The following is a 27,072-nucleotide window of genomic DNA, read 5'->3' as shown; positions in this document are numbered from 1 at the left end:
GAGATTTGGTGGGGTGAAACACATGACTAGAACATGATGCTTTCTGATACAATATAATATGATATGATATAATACCTTTATTTGAAAAGAAGACAGACAAGGGAGGAAGAATATTGTACATTAAGAAGGCATATTCAAACAAAATTAATTCAAAGGAAGTTGAACTTAGCTTAAATACAATGACCAAAGTAAGCTTCTGAAGATGGAATGAAAAAACATTTTTCTCCTCTAGGCTAAGTGGGATAATAGCTACAGAAAACTGCACAGGTCAGCCAAGTTCTCTGTGTTGGCTGATTTTGCTTGACATTTTCCTCCTTACAAGACAGGGTTCTATTAGCAGGAGAATTACTGTCGTGTAAAAAGCAAAAGTGAAATTTAAAAGTATCGAGGACCCTGAGTCAAGCAAGAGGCTGTCAGACCACTTACTGGAGATACTGTAGAAGTAACCCTTTTCCAAGAATGAGTTGGACTAGCAGATGATGTCCCAGAATCTGGGATTATTGGTTTAGTCAGTCTAAGGGGGGTGTAAGATCTTTCTTACTGAGCAAGTTTTTAAACTGTAGAATCTATTTCAAGGTACTATTGCCTAAGAGATATAATTATAAGAGATATCCAAAGAAAAAAAGTAGTCAAGAAAAAAGGAAGGTAGAATCATGAGGAAGAACATTAAGGCGATGATCAGTGAAGGGAAAAATAGAAGCGATGTTGTCACTGTATTTCAGAAGAGAGAAAGAGGAAATAGCTAAGAAGCTTTCCAGAAACAGGGCACAGGACAATGGTATAGCACTAATAAGGAATTCTAATTATCCACAGATGTGCTGGAGTTCCCTGCCAAAGGTAGCACCCCAATACCATTACTGACTCCCCCTTGGTAGCTGTATTCTCCTCCACTGCCAGGTGGCATAGTGGATGGAGTATGGGCCACTGAGCTCAGATGCAGCCTCAGCTGCTTCCTCTCACCGTGTGACTTCCACATGTCACTAAACTCTGTTGGCCTAAATTTCCTCAAGTATAAAATGAAATAATAAAAGCACCTTCCTTGCAGGGCTGTTTTGAGTATGAAATTAGACATATGCAAAGCACTCGGCACAATGCCTGCCATATAGCAGTCACTTAATAAATTACTTATTCTTTTCCTTCCCTTTGCTACCAAAAGGTGGAAAAATCACAAAAAGGTTATTCCATTGTAACACTCAATAACAAAGAAACTGGTTGCTTAGGTAGTAATCATGAGAACCTTGGTGGGAGAAATAGCAAAGTATTTAAGGACAAGACAGATCCCATAGACTAAAAGTCTACAAATTGGCAAAGGAAGGACATAAAACTCTCAAGAACAAAGTTCTGATATATAGGGAAATAATTCCAATGAGAAAGAAAACCGGGAGTTATCTAGTGACCATATGCAAACAAAAGATATTCAACAACTGAGATTTTTTTTAAAAAAAGGTATGTAACAAAAGAATGAAGCTAGGATAGTGAGTGGTGCAGTAGAGAAAGTTCTATGCCTGGGGTCAAGATGACCTAAATTCAAATCCCAACCTCAGACACTTCCTAGCTATGTGATATTGGGCATGTCACTTAACCTCTGTTTGCCTCAGTTTCTTCAACTATAAAATGGGGATAATAATAATATACCTACTGTACTGTTTTTGTGAGGATCAAATGAAATCATATTTGCAAAAAGTGCTTAGCATAGTGCTGACACAGAGAGCAAGCACTTTTTAAGATGCTAGCTAGGATGACGATAAATGAAAAGAATCTGACTATAAAATATAATGGATCGAGTAGTACTACAAGAATATAGTCTGGGCAGTTATACAACTAGAATTCAAGCTACATACAAACAGTAAGTCGTGGAAAAAAGCTGATCAAAGCAAGGGTCAGAAAGCTGCTAAGAGTAGACACTAATAACCTCAAAACGGTGATTCTTATTTTGCATCTGTTTTCTCTGCAGAAGAGAATGGCCCTTAGATGGGAAAGAACAGAACAAACATGGCTAACGGCGAGTAGGTGTCCAGGATATACATGGAGGAGAGCACCTAGCAGGCCTTGGTGAATTCAGTTCATCTATCTCAGATGAGCTGATGGAAGTGATCACTAAACCAAGAAAGTGCAGACAACAGTGAAGAGAGCATCAAGAGTTCTGATATGCAAAGAAAAGGAAGAGAACAGTCTGTAAGTCACAGACCAATGAGCCTGACTTCAATTCACAGAAATATTCTGGAAGGGGCTGAAGAGAACACTAGTGAATATCTAGAAAAGGAACAGGAGTTCACAGGAATCCCAATCAAGTCATCAAGCACAAGTTACTATAGAACCCCCAACCCCAGCTGGCCATGGTAAGAGACATGTTTGTTTGTTTTTGGAGGGGGGAAGGTGAGGTAATTGGGGTTAAGTGACTTGCCTAAGGTCACACAGCTAGTGTGTCAAGTGTCTAAGGCCACATTTGAACTCAGGTCCTCCCAACTCCAGGGCCACCTACCTACCACCCCCCCTCCCCCATGGCCCACCTTCTAAAAGAGGTGCTGACCTCAATGGTGAAGGAATATGGCCACACTGGGTTCAAGAAAGAAACAGTAACTTATCAGATGACAAGCTTTTCCTTGCAAGGTTCTTATAAGTGAGTATTAGAAATAAATGAAAACTTATAAGATTTGGCTGATATGAAAAAATAGTGGCAACTACTGAAGAAGTAAATAGGCTACGCAATGTTTCTGGGACTCTGACAACTACACTTAAGGTTTTTATGAACAACAGGTTGTTCTGTGCTGTAGCTGCATTGGGTTATTTCTTCTATCATGATCCTCTGAAGAACAGGACAAGGAACTGACTATGAAAAAGTGAATTTTTTTCTTTGATTATATTCTAGGTTTATAATTCAACAATAACAAAAATAAAAAGACATTATACACATCTTATTAAAATAATGATTGGTTAGGGGCAGCTAGGTGGCACAGTAAATAGAGCACTGACCATGGAGTCAGGAGGACCCGAGTTCAAATTCGGCCTCAGACACTTGACACTTACTAGTCGTGTGACCTTGGGCAGGCAAGTCACTTAACCCCAACTGCCCTGCCTTTTCCCCTCCAAAAAAGCCCCAAAAAACAAATGAAATAAAGATTGGTTGACAGTTTGGTTAAGTGGACTGCCATGTGGAGGACTCAATTTCTAATCCTTGGATTTGTGCTGCTTGCATTTCTATTTGCTGTATCCTTTCAACTAACCCAAGTTTTATACAAAACATACTTAGCTCTCCCAAAAACATTTGCTAGCTTACACACTCCTAATTAAAATGGGAAAGATTGGGTTGCCTAAATCTATTAATCCTGTTTTGTTTATAGGAGCAAGTCCTGGGCATATAATGCCCACAATAAACATTAAATGATTTCGATGATGACATATTTTTCAGCTAACCTTGCAAAGGGAAGCAATGTGTTGTAATGAAAAAAAGCACTAGATAAGGAGTCAGGACAGCTAGGTTTTGATCCCTGTTTTGCTACAACCAGTAAACACTAGCAAAGTCACTGGATTTCTCTAGCCCTAAATTTGTTTGTTTAAATCTTAGCTGAACTCTAAGGTATATTTTTTTTTAACATTTTTATTCAGAACTAGACAAATACCAAGTAGAAAGAGCATTTTGAGACAAAGTAGAACAGAAAATCAAAGATTTTTGTCTGTGATTCCTTTTGGTGAAGTTTATTTTTCAGTTTTTTTTAATCCTTTGGATTCTCCCATATTTCATCTTATACTTGGCTATTCTGTTTTTCTAATCTAAAAGTACTACCTTGTACTTGTCTTTGTTGAATTTCACTCTGTTCATTATATTGCATTTGGTGTGAGTGATATAATCTTGATAAGCTATTAAATAGAAAACAAATCTAAAAAAAGATACATCAAACTCATTTTCTTTGCTTTGTGGACAGGTTTACTAAACTGGTTGATCATGGTACAGTTTTCCTGGATTTGATTTTGTGATGTTATTACTGCATACATAGTTTTATCGGTTCTACTCACTTCATTGCTATCATTTCATATCAATCTTCCCAAGTTTCTCTCAAACCATTCCTTTCATAATATCTTGAAATGCACTGATATTCCATTATATCCATATGTGACAGTTTATTCAGCTATTTGCAAATTGATGGGTTTCCAGTTCCCTCTTTTCAACTGCCAAAAGAGAGGCTACAAAAACGTGTGTACACACAGGTCCTTCTTTGTCTTTGAGCTCACTGAGGCAGAAGCAACAACGTGCTGTGTCACCTGCTGTGCTAAGCACTGGGGACACAAAAACCAAAAACACTGTCCTGCCCTCTAAGACCTCGTAGTCTAATGAAGAAGACAACATGCAAGCAACTACACTCAAATAAAACGGATAAAGAATAAATCAGAAGTGATCTTGGAAGGAACGTGCAAGTATTAAAGGGGAACTAGGAAAAATTTCTTGCAGAAGATGTGATTTTATCTGGTTTGTTTTTGTTTTTTGGAGGGGGGGAAGAGAGGGCAATTGGGGTTAAGTGACTTGTCCAAGGTCACACAGCTAGGGTTTTTTTTTGTGTGTGTGTGTTAAGTGTCTAAGGCCAGATTTGAACTCAGGTCCTCCTGACTCCAGGGCCAGGGTGCTCTATTCACTGTGCCACCTAGCTGCCCTAGAAGATGTGATTTTAGCCAAGACTTGAAATAGAGAGACCAATTCACAACTCCATTTCAAACAACTGCAATTTTCCTTTTTTTGTTATCTTTGCCAATGATGTGGGTACAAGGTAAAACCTTGGAGTTGCTTTAAACTGAATTTTCTATTTGTGATTTGGAATATTTTTTCCTATTTCTGTTTATGCTTCTGTTACTCACTGAAGAATTATTTTTATTCTAATATAGCTGAATCAACTCCTTGTCATCTTAGATAGCAGATCTTTAGCAGAATAAGATTTTTCCCTCAGCTAACTTTTCCCTTTTAATATCAAAGTACTACATTTGTACGAAAGTTTGTTATTTTACGTAATCAAAATTTGTGACATCTTCAATCTCTTATTTGGTCATGAATATTTTCCCATAGTTAGGTATAGCAGATATAGTGGAATAGGAATAGTGGAAAAAGAATACACATTTATGAAGCACCTACCACATGCCAGGCACTGTGCTAAGCTGGGAAGGAAGGGAGGGAAAGAATATAGAACCCACTAAGTACTTTTTTTCCCCCCTTTTTTGGAGGGGGGAAGGTAGGGCAATTGGGGTTAAGTGACTTACCCAAGGTCACAGGGCCAGTTTTTGTGTTAAGTGTCTGAGGCTGGATTTGAGTCAGGTCCTCCCGACTCCAGGGCTCTATTCACTGTACCACCTGGCCACTCCGACACTAAGTGCTTTTTACAAATAGCTTTTATGATCTTTACAATACTGTGAAGTAGGTGCTACTATTATCTCCATTTTACAGTTGAAAAACCTGAAGCAAACAAAGAGATCATATGATTTGCCAGGGTCAACATGTAAGTGTATGAAGCTGGATTTGTCAGGTCTTCCTGACTCCAAGTCTAGACTGTATCCATTGTGCCATCAGCTACATCTGATCTAAGTAGAAAGACAGTCCTGTATACAGCTTATACACAGCTTGTTTTGTCTTTGTTTGCATGCTGGATCCTCCATTAGGCTGTAAGCTTGAGGACAGGGACTGTTTTTGCCGTTCTGTGTATTCCTGGTGCTTAATTAGCACAGTGCTTGGCACACAGTAGGCACTTAATATCGATTGCTTGATCCTCTCTCATCTTTAGCCCTCTTATGCTTATCTGCTTCTTGGCTCCCTCTCCTCTCCTCCTCCTTTTAAAGAGATCTCTATTAAAAAGAAACAATCACTCCAGTTGTGTTGGGTATGGTTAAGATTTAGGGTTGTTGGAAGGCTAAAATTAAATAATATTTGTAAAGAGCTTTGTACTATATAAATTCTAGCTAGTGTTAGTAATAGTACAGTATGTTGCCTTAGGTTCAAAGAGGTTAAATGATTTATCTACTATCACAAAGCTACTTAGCAGCAAAAGGGTAGATTTGTACCTCAATCTTCCTGATTTCAAGTAAAACAACTTTCCAATATATTGTGTTGACTTTGTAGGCTAGGGTGATATAAAAAATTAAAGTTCTTTTTAGATAGAGAATTTGGTGAGAACTGTCAACTTATTTGATGGAGATGCTTCTAGCCCCTTAAATTATGAAATAACCTTGCAGCAGAGAAATGTTCAAAATCCTGTCTAGTGAAATGCAAAGAAAGATTGTTGGGATATATGTGAAAGCTAACATCCAGCAGCCAGTTAATATTCTGGATTATACCTATTATTCTCTACTTAATGTTTATTTTAACAAACAGTTAATTTCTCCATTTGGAATTAGTTAGCATATCAAAATGTTGATCACTAAGCCTTGCAATGTAATAAACTATGTTTCTGCTTATGGCTTAATTCATTTTTTTTAAAGCAATCGGAGTTAAATAACTTGCTCAAGGTTACATGGCCAGTTATTATTATTTTTGTGTGGGTGTCGAGTATCGGAGGCCAGAACTGATCCCAGGTCTCCCGACACTAGGGCCTGCTCTCTTACTGTGCCACCTGGCCGCCCCTAAGCAATTGGGGTTAAGTAACTTGCTCAAGGTTACACGGCCAGTTATTTTGTGTGGGTGTTAAGTATCCGAGCCTGGAACTGAATCCAGGTATCCTGACTCTGGTGCCGGCGCTCTTACTCACTGCGCCACCTGGCCGCGCCCTTGTGCCTTAATTCCTAAAGCTGTTAGCTTTGATACTAATACCCCTTTGATACGAATAGAGCTCCTAATAAAGACAATTACAAAAATACAAAGCATTAAAAAGTGTCATGGCAAGAACAAATTGATAATCTGCAAATTAGTTAATATCTATGTACTTACAACCTAAGTTTCAACTCCTTCAATAATGAACTGAAATCAACTTTTTTTTTTGGAGGGGGAAGGGAAGGACAACGGGGGTTAAGTGACTTGCCCTAGATCACACAGCTAGTAAGTGTGTCAAGTGTCTGAGGACAAATTTGAACTCAGGTCCTCCTGATTCCAGGGCCGGTGCTCTATTCATTGTGCCACCTAGCCACCCCCTGAAATCAACTTTCTAAGTCAAATATGCACATCCTTAGAAGTTCAGGAGCTATGAAATATATTATGAGTTATGAAAATATACACTTTTCCTCCCCATGCACCTATCTAACCAGATTCCTATGGGAATTCCACTATTGATGAAGACTTCTTCAAAAATCAGTGTTAGAGGGGCAGAGTCAAGATGGCAGAACAGAAGCAGGTCCTTCGCAACGCACCGGCTTCCACCTTCCTCAATCCATGTAAAAGGGGACTCTGAACAAACTTTGGAGCTAGAGAACCCACAAAATGACACAGAGAAGCAAACGTCCTGCTGAGGACAGCTCAGCAGGAATAGGACAGCACAGAACTCTGGGAGCCAAGGCCAGCTACACCTCCAAGGTTTTAGCCCCAGGGCAGGCCTGACCAGCCGCCAGCTGAGGGGACTCCAGATCACCAGCAGCTGTGGCGGTCCAGAATTATCAACACATAAATGCTAAGGACAAAGTGAGAGGTCAGTGCAGTCTGGACATTGGGACCTAGTAGTTGGGAGTACATCAGCTTTTGCCCCCAGGGCGAGAAGCTGCTGAGGAGCCACAGCCATGTGGCAGCTTCAGCTCCTGGCCTGCAGAGTGTAGGGGGACCAAGCAACCAGTCTAAGGGGTGATTGCTCTTGCTTTAACCTGCTTGGATCTGGATTGCAGTCTAGGGTGGAGGTCCTGGGGTGTGTGACCAGCCTGCCAGAGCGTGTGGAGACCTCAGAGAGGGCACCCATCTAATACCTCCAGCAGCTGAGAAAACACCAGCCTTTGGGACAAAAGCTCCCCTGTCTGGTGGCAGAGTCCTACTGTGGCAAAAAGCCCAGGGGTCAAGTAACTGAGGGGTGAGATGACCAGGCAAAGAAAGCAAAGCAAACAGAAGAACTCAACATTAGACTCCTATTTTGGGGACAAAAAGGATGAAAGCATGGAACAGGAGAAAAACAGTGAAGTCAGAACTCCTGCACCAAAAGCTTCATAGGAAAATACAAGCTGGTTACAGGCCATTGAGGACCTTAAGAAGCAGGTAAAAGAAGTGGAGGAAAAGTAGGGAAGAGAAATGAGAACAATGCAACAAAATTAAGAAATGAGAGTCAACAGCCTGACTGAGGAAAATAACACCTTAAAAAACAGACTAACTCAAATGACAAAAGAGGCTCAAAAAGGCATTGAGGAGAAGAATGCCTTAAAAATCCGAATTTGCCAGCTGGAAAAAAGAATCTCAAAAGCTCAATGAGGAGAATCATTGCTTCAGAATTAGATTGGAGCAAATGGAAGCTAATGACTTTATGAGAAATCAAGATGCTGTTAAACAGATCCAAACAAATGAAAAAATAGAAGGCAGTGTGAAATATCTCATGGGAAAAACCACTGACCTGGAAAATAGATCCAGGAGAGATAATTTAAAAATTATTGGACTACCTGAAAGCCATGATCAAACTAAGAACCTAGAAATCATCCTCCAGGAAGTTCTCAAAGAAAACTGCCCTGATGTTTTACAACCAGAGGGCAAAATAGAGGTTGAAAGAATCCACCGATAACCTCCTGAAAAAGATCCCAAAAAGAAAACTCCTAGGAATATTATAGCCAGGTTCCAAAATTCCCAGATCAAGGAGAGAATATTACAAGCAGCCAGGAAGAAACAATTTGAATATTGTAGAAACACAATCAGGATAACCCAGGATCTGGCAGCTTCTACACTGAGGGATCAAAGTGCTTGCAATATGATATTTCAGAGGTCAAAGGAGCTGGGATTAAAACCAAGAATCACCTACCCAGCAAAATTGAGCAAAATGTTTCAGGGGAAAATATGGTCATTCAATGGAATAGAGGATTTTCAAGCATTCTTGATGAAAAAACCAAAGTTGAATAGAAATTTTTTTTTTTATGAGCAATCGGGGTTAAGTAACTTGCTCAAGGTTACACGGCCAGTTATTTCTGAGTGTGGTGCTAAGTGTTGGAGCCCAGATTCGGTCCCCAGGTCATCCCGACACTGGAGCCGGTGCTCTTACTCGCTGTGCTACCTGGCCGCTCCTTGAATAGAAAATTTGACATTCAAAGAAACAAGAGAAGCATGAGAAGGTAAACAGGGAAAAGAAATCATAAGCCACTGATCAAAGTTGAACTATTAACATTCCTACATGGAAAAATGATAATTGTAACTGATGGAGCTTTTTCAGTATGAAAATAGTTGAAGGGAATAGAAATATATATCAGAGAGTATGCGGGCATATGAATACATATGTGAATATGTGTGTATACATGTCTACAGGTATACATAGATAGAGGGAACAGGACCAATTTAATAGGAAGGGATGTTACTTAAAAGGTGAAATTAAGAGGTGAGAGAGGAATATAATGAGAGGAGATGGGGAGAAACAGAATGGGGTAAACTATCTCACAAAGAAGAGGCAAGGAAAAAGGGTTACAATGGAGGGGAAGAATAGGAAGGCAAAAGGGAATGGGTCAGCCTTATTCTCACTGAATTTGGCTCGGGCAGGGAATGAAATACACACTAAATAGGATATCTCACCCTACAGGAGAGTAGGGGGGAGATAAAAGGAGGGATGATGGAAGGGAGGGCAGTTTGGTGGGGAGGGAAGTTGGAAGCATCCACTTTTGAAAAGGGACGGGATCAAAGTAGAGAATAGAACAAGTGGGAGGTGGGATAGGAGGGAGGGAAATATAGTCAGTCTTTTACAATATATCTACTATGTTAATATTTTGTATTAGCTATACATGTACAACCTATACTGAACTGCTTATCTTCCCAGTAAGGGTGGGTGACAAGGGAGGAAGGGAATGAATCTGGAAGTCAAAGTTTTAAAATAAAATGTTTAAAAAAAAAATATATATATATACATATATATGTATATATATATATACAATTAAAAAAACAGTAAAAGAAGTAGTCAAAGAAAAAAAAAATCAGTGTTAAAACTCAGCATTTAGGATCACATTTGAAGGATGGCAGAGAGATGAAGAGGACAGTAGGGAAGCTAGGCTAGAAAACAGCAAAAAGAATTTGAATCTAAATCTTTCTGTAACACCTAACACAAACCTAGAACAAGGACCAGAACCGAGATATCCCCTACTCTGCTGATATTACTATTCCATTTCACCTAATTCTTCATAAGAATAAAAAACTAAAAGAGCACACACAAAACATTAGCACATTGGTGAATATAACAGGACAAAATCTACCACTATTTTGCTTTGAATTTAGACTCCTAATATTCCTATAGTCTCTCAATCTCTCTTTCATTACAGTTCATTCTCAAAGATTCAGATTCTTGTATCTTCTGGTCACTATCATCACTCAGGAACTGTGGGCCTAAATAGCCCATCAGAACCTGGTTCCATAGTGATCTTGGATTTTACATCACCTGGTGTGAAGTACAAAAAAACTACACAAGCTTTCTACATTTTGGACTTGCTCCAGTTCTGCAAAACTCATATGTAGCCTTCTTCTTGTTCCCTTTTGAATCTCTACTATAAACAACAGTAGCCAAGACTTCTCTGTGGACCTATCAAATTGTATTGAGCTTCATCTGTAGCCAAGCACATGACTTTATTTCATTTTGGAAGTTTCTGCTCTACATCCTCATGATGATTTTAGAAACCTTGGGACTCTTTGCTACACAACACTATGTAAGGACCAACCTACTGTCATTTCTTGATCAATGCTCCTAAGCCTATCTGTTTAAAATTCTCCCATCTGTGTACTTTCCTGCTGCTCTATACTCCGGAACATGAGTTAATAACACTGGAATCTACTATGTTAATGTTCTGCATTAGCTACACATGAGTTAATAATATTGGAAGAGTAGGTAAGATTTGTAAAGTACAAGCCCAAATAAGAGGGAAAGAACCATATTCACCAGCTTTGCCAAAAGAGGGCGCTCCATCTCTCTTTTGTGTGAAGCTGCCAACAAACAGAGATTTACTTTCCATTGACAAGCAAATGAAAAAAGAAACCTCAGAAAGCTACCATTTGGCTACTTTTTCTCCATAAACTCTCAGACTACTGGAACAAAGAACAAGAAGGTAGTCAGTCTTCTGGTTGGTGTCCCTCTTTAACAGAGAACTCACCATTTTAAATACTTGCTGATTGATTGAAAATAAAATGGATGGCCTCACATAATAGATCCCATAAAGTCACCCAGGAACTTCAAGCTGAGTGACTATGCCTAATACCTTTGAGCTCATCATCTGGGAAGGGTTTTGTTTCTCAAACTGCTCCTTCCTCAGGCCAGCAGTCCTCTTAATGTTCTTAAACACATTATCAAATTCAGATGAGGCAAAAACCTACTCAGGGCCCAAATTACAGGCAAGAACAGACTGGGACTCAAATAAGACCTAGAGATCATTAAGGAGATATAAAGGTAAAGTTCCCTTTAGAGTCTAGAAGATAGATACTTTCAATTCCCCCTTCCCTAATTTATGTTCTTTATTCCCTTCCCTGTCTATACTCCAAACCAGCACACCACAAAAGTTCATGTAGAAAGCCTTGTGTGTCATTTGTGTCTTTAGTGTGTTTGGAATAAAGATGATCATCAAAAAGTCTACACAATTCATAAGAGGAAATAAAAACCACCTTCCATATCCCACTGGGAATGACTTCATCTTTTTTTTTCTGGCTCTCAAATGCCCCCAAAAGACAATTTCACATATCAAGTGTACAGCCTTTTTCAGTTAGCTCTCCTAACAGTGAACAAGGAATACTGTGATTTGTAATAGAAACAGCAGATCAAATCTAATTTAAAAACATGTTAGGTAATTATATAATAGGGTTGGGAAGGAAGAGAATGACTTCACCCTATTTCAAGTGAAGATGAGCTCAGGGATAGAGGGGAGTTTGCCCAGCTTTAAGTATCAAATCAGGGATTCTAGGAAGGTCAGAAAGTCATAATTTTTGTTTTCTTTCAAAAGTCCTAAGAGACATCCTTGTTAACAATACTGGTCTATGAAGTCAAGAGATCCATATCTTACCCATGCCCAACTGGAGTAATTCTATTTTTTTTTAATAGAGATCTCTCATTGCAGAATGCCATGATATCACATGCCCTCGGAGCTGCTACCCTTGGAGGTGGAAGATGATACATGTACTAAGATACAACACATTCAGGTGACGAAGACTGAATACTCTCAAATTTGACTCAAGTAGCAATCGTGTTGGAGGGCCTTTAGGGGAAAAAAAAATTTCTTTAAAAGGGGGAGCAGAGGAGAGGGAACCAAGGAGAAGATAAGCATCAGATGACTAAAGATGAGAGAGGACCAATCAAACAATCAATATCTATTAAGAGCCTACTATGTGCCAGGTGCTATGCTAAGCACAAGGATTACACAGAAAGACAAATGACAGTCAAGAAGCCTACAATTTAATGAAAGAGACAACCTGCAAACAAGTATAGACAAAGCATGCTACATATACAGGATGGCATTAAAATTAAGAGGGTTTGGTAAAAGTTTCCTTTAGAAAGTGTATATTTGTTGATATCTGTATCAAGTACATAACAATAAAAAGAAAAACACTTTAAAGAAAGAAATTAAATGGTCTGGCACAACTATGCAGTGAACTGAAAGAAAAAGCAGCATAAACATCCTACTTGGTCACACTACTGAACTATTACAATCAGAACATAGAAGTTTAACTTTATATACCTCGGGAAGCAGTAAGCAGCTCACAGACTTCACTGGGTTCCTTAAAAACCTAGAAAACCTAGTAGAATCCTATAAAAGCCCCCTAATCCCCACCTTTCCTAAGAAGTAGTCAAAAAATTCTAGTCTCCTAACAACGTATTCTCTCTTTCATTCCAAACAAAAGTTCAAAATTTCCATTAAACTTTTTACATAAATTATTAGTCTTCTCTATGAACCTACATAGTGGATTACCAAAGACTACAAGCAATATGCAAGTGAGGGACTAATAAAAGGAAGACAGAGTCAGAACTTAATAAAATATAAGAAACCAATTGAGAAGGATGAAAGAACCACAATTTTCTCTTCTCTTAGTCCTGATGACAAACTATTCAAGCTGTGATTTAATAGTTCATTACAGCTGCCAGTTGCTCATTTCATCCTTCTGATGCCAAGAGCTATATATATATATATATATTTACAGGAGTGGGGAGGGATTGGGGCAAGAGAAAGTAATGGGAGGGAGAACACATAGCAAATACAAGTCTAACTTTTAACATGCTTTCTCATAAAAGCAATGACAAGACAAAGAAGACTACAGTCATGTGAGGGGATCTCACTTTGATGAAATACAAAAAAATATACTGAGAAGGGAAGAAGGGGTCTTCCTGGTAAAACCATATAGCCTTGTCTCAAGGATGAAACGACATAACATTTGTAAAGTACTCTGCACAGTGCCTGGCATGTGGCAAGAGCCATATAAATACTTACTGCCTTTCCCTTTCACCTTCAAGGCACATCCAAGAGATAAAAATAAGAATTCATACGATCCAAGATTTAAAACTGGAAAGGACCTTAGAGATCATCTCATCCAATCCCCTTAGATATAGAAAGTCAAGGGCAGAAAAGCTAAGGGGACCTGCCTAAGAACACTAGCCCCATCCGCAGAGAGGACAAGAATCCAGCTTCAGCTCCAAATCTATTGCTTTTTTTCACCATACCATGTTAATTCCCACAAAAGAGTAATCAATTTTTTAGGTCTGTCATTTTCATTTTAGAATCGCAGAATTCAAACTAATCAGATTAAGTTTTACCATGCCAATCAAATTTCCTTAGACATTAGCTAACTCACTAGATGATAAAAGATATGGATGAATGTTAAATTAAATCATGTTTTCCAGAACTGAATTTTTAAAGTTTCATCGTTTAATTAAAGAAATCATTTTATTCTAACCACCTCCCTTGGTAAATACTGGTATATCAATGGGAAATATCCCCAACATCCTCACAAGTTCAGGACAAGCATTCTCTACACAGTAGGAATGGCTACAACAGGTCCTCAAGGGGTCCTAACTAACACTATGGAGCACTGCATGAGAATTCCTGTGCTTATTTTAATAGTCCTACAATTACCATGATAGTGAAAATTGGTGTATCTTAAGAAATCATCAAGGAAAATAGTGCCTCATACTCTAAAGCCCCTTTCATCCAAAACCAGCTAATTCATAGTTAATTCTTTTTTTTTGGTAATCTTCTCTGAAAAGCAAGGCAGAAAACCCTTTAAAAAGAGAAGCTAAAGGAAATAGAGGCCACAATTTTTTTTTAAAGCAATTGGGGTTAAGTAACTTGCTGAAGGTTACACAGCCAGTTATTTCTGGGTGTGGTGCTAAGTATCTGAGCCCAGATTCGATCCCCAGGTCATCCTGACACTGGGGCCGGTGCTCTTACTGGCTGAGCCACCTGGCCACCCCTAAGCAATTGGGGTTAAGTAACTTGCTCAAGGTTACATGGCCAGGTGTTTCTGGGTGGGTGCTAAGTGTCTGAGCTCAGATTCGATCACCCAGGTCATCCTGACACTGGGGCTGGCGCTCTTACTCGCTGTGCTACCTGGCCGCCCCAAGGCCACAATTTTTTAAAAAGACACAGGTGAAGATGAGATGAATAGCAGGCTGATTTTAAAATAATGTGAAGTAACAGATCATTTACGTAACAGAATTTAGTATACCAAAAAAGCTCCCAGACAAAAATATTTCCTCCAATACGGCCTGAAGTCCCACTCTAAGTGTTTTATTTTATTGGGTAATTATTAAATATCACTTTTAAAACACAAATACTCTTGGAAAACTAAGTTTCCTCCTTCACAAGTAGGGACTTAAATTTTTCTGTTTTCTATCTCTTCCTAAAACACTGAACTCCACAGGTTTTAATGACAAAGGTTTTGCTCTTGGATGTAGAGATGGTGAGATTTTCACATAAATGTTTTCTGGCTAAAGCTGATCATTTCATCCAAGAAAGTAGGCAGTCTGATGGTTCTCATGCCTGGTAAAGGAAGACAGCTTACCTCTGAGGTTTCCGAATATCCCAAAGTCCTACTCCTTCCTTTGAGTTGGCTGTGGCTAATAACCTGGGTTCCACAGGGTTAAACATGACACTATGAAAGGCTGATGGATAGTTTGCCAGGCAGAAGGGCTCTGTAGAAGAAAAATAATTTTGTTCAACTGGTTTATGTACACCTTTGGGCTATACATGGGCAAATAAGAGAGGGTAAGTGGAGAAATGTATTGCAAAGCAAATGTTCCACTGAGAGAAAATTCCAACACGGCAAATAATCTCTCAAGAGGGGCACTTTGGGTTTTTTTTTTTTTAACAGTTTAAAAGTGTACACAGGTGATGTAATTTAAATTGTTAAATGCTGTTTCTGCAATATATATAATTTTAAAATATTTATTTTAAATATTTAAAATATTTTTTAAAATATTTAAAATTTGGAACAATTACACAGTTGCATGTAGTGGATCCTCACGTTCAGATATTGGGGAAAAACAAAAATCACTGCTAAAGGCAATGAAAACTATGCAATGTGATTAGGAAAGTTGAAGTCCTATATCAGCTGGGGAGGGGTTAGGTTTTGAAGTCAGAAGCCCAGGTCTAGAATCCTGAGAGCACAGCTATTTACTACTCATGTGACCTTAAGTCAAATCACTTAGCTTTGTTGGTCTGTTTTCTTATCTGTACAAAACGGAATTGAACCAGATAACCTTTATGTTCCCTTCCAGATCTAAATCCTTTGATCCCATGACCCAAGTTAAAACTAAAAATTTCCAACTGAATAATAATTTGGAAAAGACCTCATAAATTTCTCTTTTGTCTAGATTATTTTGCCCACCCAAGAAGGGACTCTAGTAAGGAAAAAAACTCACGCTGAAACACTAGAATTTAGTTTCTAGGTAGGAGAAGACAAAAGGAAAAAATGCATTTGACACAATCTTGTACTCAACCAATTCTAAATAGGCATTATCTAAATAAAATCTGTCACCTTGTAGCTCTCAAAGTAGGAAAGAATCAATTTTTTGCCTCAGACAACACAGTCTTTATGCAACCCCATTAGACTGCTGCTGTTCAGTTGTTTAAGTCGAGTCCAACTCTTCACGACCCCATTTGGGTTTTCTTGGCAAAGATACTGGAGTGGCTTACCATTTCCTTTTCCAGCTCATTTTACAGATGAAGAAACTGAGGCAAAGAGGGTTAAGTCACTTAGTATCTTAGGCTACATTTGAACTCAGGAAGACAAGACTCCAGGTCTGGCACTCTATCCATTGTGCTACACAGATGGAATAAAAACTATTTCACTGGCCATGGCTCCAGGCAGGTACAGAGCAGGCAATTCCAGAAGTGAAATTCACCCTCTGTGCCACAGTGCTTTGCCTGCCCATCTCTGAAAATGTCTCAGGTTGGGTATCAATCAGACAATAAACACTTTTAGAGTCCATAGAGAATAACAGGTGTCTGGAACGCAGATCAATATAAAGTCCTAGAGTCACACGATTTTAAAGTAGCAAGGAACCTTAGAGTTCAACCCCTTCAGTTATCAGAGGAGAAAATAAGGCCCTTTGTTAGCAACCAGCTTATTATAATAGGGAGATTAAAACATTAGGATATTTCATTTGACAAGCACAAAACTGCAAAACAGGAGTAAGGAAGGAAAAAAAACAGTTGGTCAGAGATCATGGAGACATCTTGAAAATAGGGAGAGTTAATAAAACAAGTGAATATGGACTAAGTTTCAGTTAAAAAAGCAAGAAAGGATGCAATATCACAAGCAGAATGGATTTGCTGAAGAACTTCAGGAGAAATATGCAGACTTTGTATGCCCATAAAGGTTCACACTAATATATTTTTTGCCTCAAATTCTAGATAAAAATTATTAATCAGTGAGCAAAGATTTATGTGGCAACACATAATGGAAAGAATGGTGAATTAGGGGGTCAGAGAACTTCAGTTCCATTCTTCTTTATTGCATTTACTTTCTATGTGATTCTGGGGAGTTTTCTGGGCCTCAGTTTCCTCATATGTAAAAATGAAGGAGTTGAATTAAATGACCTCTGAGGTCCCTTTCAACTCTAAGTCTATGACCCATTAAATGCCCACCATGTGCCAGGAACTGGGCTAGGTTCTAGGAGTACATACCTATATAATGTACCACAATAAAAGAAAGAATTCTCTTTAAATTTTAAGTCTCATACAGAGTAGCCTCAGGTCTTATAGGTCTGCGTGCAAAGTCAAACGGATTGGGAATTTGGGCCTCTGGGAATGCACTGTGCCCCTACATTCTTTACAAATAATTTAGGTTGTAGACAACTTAGAAATCATAGTACTTGTAGGTACTATGGGCCTATATCACCTGGGCTATTAGGAAGCTATTGATTTTCTCCACTGGTATCACTAGTGTTTGTGGTAGAATTATTGTCATTTCAGTGATGGGATGTTTTGTAACATGTCTCATCTCTGTGCTGATGATAGGGCCTGGAGACACAAAGATGAGTTCAAATCCAGACTTCAGACACTTCCTAGCTGGGCATTGCTGAGCAAGTCACTTTCTGTTAGCTTCAGTTTCCTCACCTGTAAAATGAGCATAATAATCGTATCTACCTCCCAGGGTTGTTGTGAGAATAAATAATATTCATAAAGTGCTTTGCAAGTCCCTAACATCCTATATAAATGCGATGTAAACATATAAATTTATGCTATATAAAAGCTAGTACTATTATCATTACTTATCCAGCACTAACATCCCTCCTAACTTCAAGTCTCATACCTCTATCTATCCATTGAACTAGATGTCCAGAAGACATCTTAAAATCAACACAACCAAACCAGAACTCATTATCTTTTCTCTCTTTCAAATTTCCCTATTACTGTTGAGGATACCATCATCCTCCGAGGCACCCAGCCTCTTAAGTGACATCCTTGACTACTCTTTCTCTCACCCCTCCAATCTGCTGTCAAGTCCTAGAGATTTTTACCTTCATAATATCTTCACTCCCTGCTCTCCCAGAGGAATGTCAGAACATTACCATCATTCTGGTAGACACCCTTAGCACTGAATAATTGCCACATTCTTCTAGTGGGTTCCTTGCCTCAAGTCTCTCCTTACTCCAGTCCATTCTTCACTCAGCTGTCAAAGTGAACTTCTTGAAGCAAGGTGTGACCATGTCTTCCTACTTCTATCCCCCATTCAATAAATTCCAGTGACTCCAAGATCAAATAGAAATAGAATAACAGAATATTATATAGAATATCAACAATAGAAAAAAAATATGGGGTGGCTAGGTGGTGCAGTGAATAGAGCACCAGCCCTGAAGTCAGGAGGACCTGAGTTCAAATCCAGCCCCAGACATGTAACACTGTGTGACCTTGGGCAAGTCACTTAACTCCAATTGCCCTGCCTTCCCCCCTCTAAAAAGTCAGAAAGTCTATGATCCAGGGACACAGGCCTCCTTGCTATTCCTAATTCATCTTTTGACTATATGCTTTTTTACTGGCTGTCCCCCAAGCCTGGAACTCTCTCCCTCCTCACTGCCCTAGCTGAAGTCTCACCCTCTACAAGAAATCTTTCCTGATCCCACTTAATGCTAAGGCGCCCCCCCCCCATTCATTATCTCCAGTTTAAATCTTGTTTGTACTAGAGCTGTTTGCATGTTATCTCCCCTATCAGATTGTGAATTCCTTAACAGCAAGGATTATATGCTGCCTTTCTTTGTATACCCTCAGTATTTAGCATAGTACCTGGCAAAAATAGTAGGTATTTAGTAATGTTTTTTGACTTACTGACATGCTAGGTTATATGTGGAATGTATGTGGGTATTTAAGAGGATGAGCAAAAGAGGGTTGGGGATATCATTCAAGCTGACTGCTTTTCAATGTATATCCTAAGGAGATACATATGTGTGTATGCGTACATGCTTTTATCTATCTGTCTATCTATCTAAAGCTCGTTCAAGCTACACTACCTAGTTGGCACTAGAACACTACACCAAACTCCCAGCCATCTTCTTGCCCATGCTGCTGCCATATGCACATCCACCCCTTGCCCCCCTCTCCCTCTTCCTCCCACACTCTGGGAAATGTAATCAAATCGGTACCACTATTGTTTCTGGAACCTCAATTCCCCAGACTCCTCATGGCTTCACTCACCAATCCTGTGAATTCTCAGATCAAATACTCTCTTATACGTGTTTTCTCTCCCATTAGAATATAAGCTCCTTTTATCCCCATCACTTAACTCAAAAACATACTAGTTATTTGTTTCCTCTCCATGGGGAAATCTTTTGTCTTTCTGCCCTTGACATGACTCCCCTCTCTGAGGTATACCAACTGACAAAATTAGGGCATTTAAAATACTAAAGAGTGTTCACCTATGGGTACTCACCTCCATGAGGAGACTCCCGTATGTCCCAGATGAGAACCCGTCCATCATCTGAAGAGCTGGCAAAAACATTATCATTCACAGGACTCACAGAAAGGCCATAGACTGCATCTTCATGGGCGAACACATCCAAGGTCTCGCTGCTGAGAAACAGAGAAGAAGAAAGAGAGAGACACACACATACGCAGACTTCTACCCTTCTGGCAGACATATTTTGTTTGGGGGGAGGGGATTACCAAAATCAAGCAATTATATGACAACTGCTGTGGCTTTTTTCCTTTGGAGGGAACCTATTATTTTATTAGTGAATGAGTTGCACAAAAGGGAATTCCCTCTATCAGTTCAGATCTGAAAAAACTTACGGTCTCAAAAAGCCATGTAAGGTACTGAAAGATGAAGATTTGCCCACATAGACAGTATTTGTCTCCTTTTTTTCTGAGAGGCATGTAAGTGTTATTATGACATGAGAAATGACAAACAGTCACTTGGGAAGAACTGAATGAACTGATGAAAAGCAAAGTAAGTTGAACTGGGAGAAAAGTTTGCACAACCACCACAAGAATGCCAAGAACACCACTAAATGACTCCAGGATACTAATCAAATGAATGATAAATATGCCTGGTCCTTCTCACAGAGGCAGTGGACCAAAGGGGCAAAATGAGGTATATATTTTCAGTCCTAGACAATGTGTTGATTTGTTTTATTTGACTGACACTTATTTGTTCAATGGAAAGAAGGTATAGAATCACTGGGAAGTGACAGTGATGTTCCTCCAAAAAAAAAATCCTCCCCAATTTTAAAAAAATTCTTAAAGGATATGTTACAGTATTTTAAAACTTTCTAAATATGCAATAATATTGGTTTGCACTTCCCATTAATTGAGCAAAATCATTTAATGACCAAACTGACTTTTACTTTTCTGAAATCCTATAAAACAATAGTGTTTTAGTTTCTAACAAAGGAGGGAAGGTTTTGAAATTGTCAAACCTGATTGTGACTGAAGATTTTAAAAAATGAATGATAGAAATTGATTTTTATTTAAGCTTCCTCCTTCAACCTTTTAAGTTTTCTACTAAAAATAATTTTATGGTGACTCTCAAAAGAATATAAAGTCACAAAACCATACCAAGCTCCTTCTTCAGAAGAGGAATTTTATAGTTTTAATTTTTTTTAGAGAGTATTATTTTGGCCAAGAAGAAACCTGCCTCAGTGTTACAGAAGCAATCAATCACCTTCACACACAAACAACCTATTTACCTTTCAACATCATGGAGGATAACTTGTTCATCATTTCCTATAAGGAAGAAAAACAAATGGCTAATAACAAAAGTTTTCTCCATGCACATTTTTAAGCTAGCACTTAAAAACTTCTTGTAAAAATCACCTACTTTGATCTTAAATAGAATAATCAACAGGAAAAGTTTTTTTAAAATAAATTTGGAAGAGGGATAGGAATGCTATTTATTGTATGTAAAAAAGGTCAACAGCAAATACGGATGACAAAATGTTCTCAAAATACATAATCTAGTGAGTTAATTTTTAAAATAAAAAGAAAGTTTCACCAAAATGAATTGGTTGGACTATATGACTTAATTAAGGCCCCTTACATTTTCATATCTTATGGTTCTAAATATGTGGGAAGATTAGGTCCAAGTTTTTCCATTTGCAAATCCCATTTCTTTCTTCTATCAAAAGATATGCGAGCATTTTACTAAAAAACATTTAGTAAATCCTTTCTGGTTATACTCTTACTTTTGAAGAGTTAACTTGGATGTAAAAAGACACACAATCACTTCCCATTCTATAATGAATATGTGAGCAACAGTTGCCCAAAGAGGCAGAAGTCATAGCCAATATATGACTCAAAAGTCATCCCAGTCTCAGCTCCAGTCATGGCCTCTAGCACTGGCAGCAAATAGGGAGCAAGGATGAACCTGCTACTCTGATTCGCAGAAGAATGAGAAAGTCAGATCAGGTTGAAGTGGTTTCTATTTGCCTCTTCTGGTAAACACAAATTCACAGCATAAGAATATAACCTTTACCCAGGAGAAATACTTTAAGCAGCCAGTAAATCCCTCATGTGGTTAACAGGATGTTAACTCTTCCCTGAGCTGTGCCCCCTGCTTCAGGACTCTGGTTACAATGGCTTTCACTTCCTCTTACCTCCAGAAAACACTTTGGTGTTCCCACTGTTGAAAGCCAGGCAGAAGATGTTAGAATGATGCTCTCCTTTCAACTGCACAGGTTTAACTCTGGAGTGGATGGCTTGTTCCATATGCCAGAGCAGAACCCTTCGGTCATCGCCTCCTTGGGGAAGAAGGCACGGCTAGGGTTATGGCAAGAACATACATTTTGCAAGATGAACAGGGCAAACAAAACTACACTGAATGAGTTCACTGGGAGATTCCTAGAGAGTATATACATTTGTATACCTAGTGCCTCTTGGTGAAACACAGGGAAAGCAGAGTCAGAGAGTTGGAGCAGCTTCCATACATTTACTTTCTCTAACCTCACTTCAACATATAACTGCAAAACACTCTCATTCCCCACCCCTAGAAAAATGTCGTCCAGCTTCTAGTTTCTTCACTGGCTTCCCACTGTCAAATTCTACTTATTTGTCCAGAAGAGTAACCTTGATCTTTCCCTTAAAGCATTTCTTTTCCTTCTTTATTTTATGGCCTATTTCAATCTTGAAGAGGTTTAAGGAAGACTTAGTTTTTATTCTCACTTATATCCAACAAAAAATTCTATATTTAAAGTGAATGGGGCAAACATGATTGAAAGTCTAAAGAAGATTCCCTACCCTGCCAAATTCTAAATCACACAGAACACAAATCTAGAATGAAGGGGGATGATGCTAACAACAATAATGATTCACATTTACTTAGCACATTCCTCACAACAACCCTTTAGAGAAGGTATTCTAAATATTAGCCTTATTTTACAGGTGAGGATTGAAGTTGAAAGGGATTTAAGTGACTTGCCCAGTCCTTCAACTACTGAGTATGACCCCTGGGTATCACCTTTAAGGCTACAGGCATTTTGCTCTTCCCACTGAACCCTCTGTCTACAAGACAACAAAGTTAAGATTTCTTTTTTTTTTATTTTTTTAAACTTTAATTTATTAATTTGTTTGATTCCTTTTAGTTTACAGGATTCAATTCCACAATTCCTTGAATTTCACATTTTGTCCCCCACCCTCCCCTCCCCCCCGCCATGGCGGCTTATTATCAAGTATAGGATCTGTAAATACTTTCACATTATACAATGGTCAGGTTAAAAGGATGGATTGTACCAGCTGGAATGAAAAATGGTAAAGAGGACATAAAATCAAATAAGAGAACGAAAAAGATCAGGTATTTTGCTTCCACCTGGATATAAATTTAGTTCTTTCTCTGGATGCACGTTTTTCTCTCCATCATGTGTCTTTTGGGATTGACTTATATCCCTGTATTGTGGAGAAGAGTCCAGTCTATCAAAGCTGGTCATCACACATACATTGTGTCTGTAATTGTGTACAAATTCCTCCTGGTTCTACTCTTCTCACTCAGCATCAGTTCTTTTAAGCCTCTCCAGGTAAATATGAAGACCGCCTGCTCCCCGTTTCTTATGGCACAACAGTATTACATAACATGCATATACCACAACTTGTTCAGCCATTCCCCAATTGATGGGCACCCCCTTAATTTCCAATTCTTTGCCACAACAAAAAGAGCTGCTATAAACATTTTTGTACATATGGGTCTTTCTCCCATTTCAATGATCTCTTTGGGATATGACCCTAGGAGTGGTATTGCTGGATCAAAGGGTATGAAAGTATTTATAGCCCTTTGGGCATAATTCCAGATTGCTCTCCAGAAAGGCTGGATCAGTTCACAACTCCACCAACAATGCATTAGTGTTCCAGTTTGCCCACATCCTCTCCAGCATTTGTCATTTTCCTGTTTTGTCATCTTAGCCAATCTGACTGGTGAGATGTGGTACCTCAGAGTTGTTTTGATTTGCATTTCTCTAATCAATAGTGAATTAGAGCATTTCTTCATGTGCTTATAGAAAGCTTTAATTTCTTTCTCCGAAAACTGCCTGTTCATATCCTTTGACCATTTATCAATTGGGGAATGACTTGTATTCTTATACAATTGACTCAATTCTCTGTATATTTTAGAGATGAGTCCTTTGTCAGAGACATAGGTTGTAAAGATTCTTTCCCAATTTCCCACCTCCCTCTTAATCTTGGTTACATTGGCTTTATTTGTACAGAAACTTTTCAATTTCATGTAGTCAAAATTATCCATTTTACATTTTATAATGTTCTCTAATTCCTGTTTTGTCATAAAGTCATTCCCTCTCAACAAGTCTGATAGTAAACTATTCCTTGTTTTAGCAGACTGCTTACAGTATCAACCTTTATACCTAGATCATGAACCCATATAGACTTGATTTTGGTATATGATGTTAGATAATGGTCTATGTCCAGTTTCTGCCATACTATATTCCAGTTTTCCCAGCAGTTTTTGTCAAACAGTGAGTTCCTATCCCAAAAACTAGGGTCTGGGGGTTTATCAAACAATACATTACTGTAGTTGTTGACTTCTGAATCTCGTGTGCCTAATCTATTCCATTGATCCACTTCTCTATTTCTAAGCCAGTACCAGGTAGTTTTGATGACTGCTGCTTTATAGTACAGATTGAAATCTGGTAAAGCTAGTCCACCTTCCCTAGCATTTTTTTTTCAATAATTCCCTTGATATTCTGGACCGTTTATTCTTCCAGATGAATTTTGTTACTATTTTTTCTAACTCTATAAAGTAGTTTTTTGGTAAATTAATTGGTATGGCACTAAATATGTAATTTAATTTAGGTAAAATTGTCATTTTTATTAAATTAGCTCGACCCAGCCATGAGCAATTGATATTTTTCCAATTAGTTAGATCTGACTTTATTTGTGTGAAAAGTGTTTTGTAGTTATGATCATACAGGTCCTGGGTTTGTTTTGGCAGGTAGATTCCCAAATATTTTATAATGTCTACAGTAACTTTAAATGGGATTTCTCTTTCTACTTCTTGCTGTTGAATTTCATTGGAAATATATAGGAATGCCGAGGATTTATGTGAGTTTATTTTATATCCTGCAACTTTGCCAAATTTATTTATTGTCTCAAGCAGTTTTTTACTTGATTCTCTAGGATTCTCTAAGTATATCATCATATCATCTGCAAAGAGTGATAGCTTGGTCTCTTCTTTGCCTAACTTTATTCCTTTGATTTCTTTTTCTTCTCTAATTGCTACTACTAACATTTCTAGTACCAGATTGAATAAAAGGGGTGATAGTGGACACCCTTGTTTCACCCCTGATCTTATGGGAAATGCTTCCAGCTTCTCCCCATTACATATAATACTTGCTAATGGCTTTAAATAGATGCTACTTATTATTTTAAGGAAGGCTCCATTTATTCCTATACTTTCTAATGTTTTTAATAGGAATGGATGTTGTATTTTGTCAAAAGCCTTTTCTGCATCTATTGAGATGCTCATGTGGTTTCTGCTAGTTTTATTGTTGATATGATCAATTATACTGATGGTTTTCCTAATATTAAACCATCCTTGCATTCCTGGAATAAATCCTACCTGATCAAAATGTATTATTCTTGAGATAAGTTGCTGTAGTCTTTTGGCTAGTATTTTCTTTAGAATTTTTGCATCTATATTCATGAGGGAGATGGGTCTATAATTTTCTTTCTCTGTTTTATCTCTTCCTGATTTAGGTATCAGTACCATATTTGTGTCATAAAAAGAATTTGGTAGGACTCCTTCTTCACTAATTTTCCCAAATAATTTGTAGAGTATTGGAATCAATTGTTCTTTAAATGTTTGATAGAATTCACTAGTGAATCCATCTGGCCCTGGAGATTTTTTCCTAGGGAGGTGACTGATGGCTTGTTCAATTTTTTTATGAGATGGGATTATTTAAGTAATTTACTTCCTCTTCAGTTAATCTGGGCAACTTGTATGTTTCTAAATACTCATCCATTTCCCTAAGATTGTCAAATTTATGTGCATACAATTGGGAAAAATAATTCCTAATTATTGTTTTGATTTCCTCTTCATTGGAGATAGATTCACCCTTTTCATTTTTGATACTCATAATTTGGTTTTCTTCTTTCTTTTTTTTTTTTATCATATTGACTAAGGGTCTATCAATTTTGTTGGTTTTTTCATAAAACCAGCTCTTGGTTTTATTTATTAGTTCAATAGTTTTCTTAATTTCGATTTTATTAATCTCTTCTTTAGTCTTCAATATTTCTAGTTTAGTATTTAATTGGGGATTTTGAATTTGTTCTTTTTCTAGGTTTTTTAATTGCATGCCCAATTCGTTGAGCTCCCTTTTCTCTAATTTAATCACGTATGCACTCAGGGATATAAAACTTCCCCTAAGAACTGCCTTTAATGCATCCCACAGATTTTGTTATGTTGTCTCATTATTATCATTCTCTTGAATGAAATTACTGATTGTTTCTATAATTTCTTGTTTGACCCACTCATTCTTTAGGATTAAATTGTTTAATTTCCAGTTAGTTTTTAGTCTGTCTTTCCCTGGCCCTTTATTGCATATAATTTTTATTGCATCATGATCTGAGAACGATGCGTTTAATATTTCTGCCTTACTGCACAGAATTGTGAGGTTTTTATGCCCTAGAACATGGTCAATTTTTGAGTATGTGCCATGAACCGCTGAGAAGAAAGTATATTCCTTTTTATCCCCATTCAGTTTTCTCCAGAGATCTATCATACCTATCCTCTCTAAAATCCTGTTCACCTCCTTAACTTCTTTCTTGTTTATTTTGAGGTTGGATTTATCAAGTTCAGAGAGGGGGAGATTAAGGTCTCCCACTAGTATAGTTTTGCTATCTATTTCTTCCTCTAATTCCTTTAGCTTCACCTCTAGGAATTTGGAAGCTACACCACTTGGTGCATATATGTTAAGTAGTGATATTGCTTCATTCTCGATGGTGCCTTTTAACAGGATATAGTTTCCTTCCTTATCTCTTTTAATTAGGTCAATTTTTGCATTTGCTTTATCTGAGATAAGGATTGCTACCCCTGTTTTTTTTACTTTAGCTGAGGCATGATATATTTTACTCCAACCTTTTACCTTTGCCTTGTGTGTATCCCTCTTTATGATTTCTAATCCATTCTGCTATCTGTCTCCATTTTATAGGAGAGTTCATTCCATTCACATTTACAGTTATGATTGTTATCTGTTTCTTTCCCATTATCCTATTCCTGCCCCTGTTAATGTTCATATTTTTCCTCCCTTCTCCCTTCTCCCCCTAAATAGTTTTCCTTTTGACCACCGCCTCCCTCAGTGTTCCCTTTTCGGCCCCCCTCCCTTTTCCCCTTACTACTTCCCTCTCTACAAACCACTCCTACCCCCCTTTTGTAACCCTTTCCCCCTCCTACTACCTGTAGGATATTGTTATACTTAATGAGGTATGCTATTTTTTCTTCGCATCAAGAATGACAGGAACAGGTCTCATGCGAAGCTCCTCTCCCTCCCCTCTTTCCCTCTAAAATGATGTGTGTTCTCCTTGTTTACCTTTCTAAGTCAC

General features: G+C 38.1%; 1 protein-coding gene across 2 annotated transcripts in view; it reads right to left on the bottom strand.

Moving 5' to 3' along the window:
* The window catches only part of DCAF5 (DDB1 and CUL4 associated factor 5), a 163,632-nt gene that overhangs the window by 82,017 nt on the left and 54,543 nt on the right, over positions 1–27,072 (bottom strand). The window contains exons 2-5 of one of the 2 annotated variants that reach the window (XM_069092005.1): positions 21,627–21,770; positions 20,721–20,757; positions 19,466–19,605; positions 15,098–15,227 (exon numbers count right to left, since the gene is read on the bottom strand). In XM_069092005.1, coding sequence (XP_068948106.1) covers positions 15,098–15,227; positions 19,466–19,605; positions 20,721–20,757; positions 21,627–21,770 — 451 coding nt within the window. The remainder of the gene's footprint in view (positions 1–15,097; positions 15,228–19,465; positions 19,606–20,720; positions 20,758–21,626; positions 21,771–27,072) is intronic. The other variant, XM_069092006.1, reaches the window with a different exon arrangement.

The sequence above is a fragment of the Petaurus breviceps genome, unplaced genomic scaffold (assembly GCF_028583685.1).
Source record: "Petaurus breviceps papuanus isolate PSGF00001 unplaced genomic scaffold, PetGlider_PUasm1.0 189, whole genome shotgun sequence".
Lineage (NCBI taxonomy): Eukaryota > Metazoa > Chordata > Mammalia > Diprotodontia > Petauridae > Petaurus > Petaurus breviceps.
The sequence above is the reverse complement of the archived record's forward strand: the minus strand, read 5'-3'. Positions and strand labels throughout refer to the sequence as shown.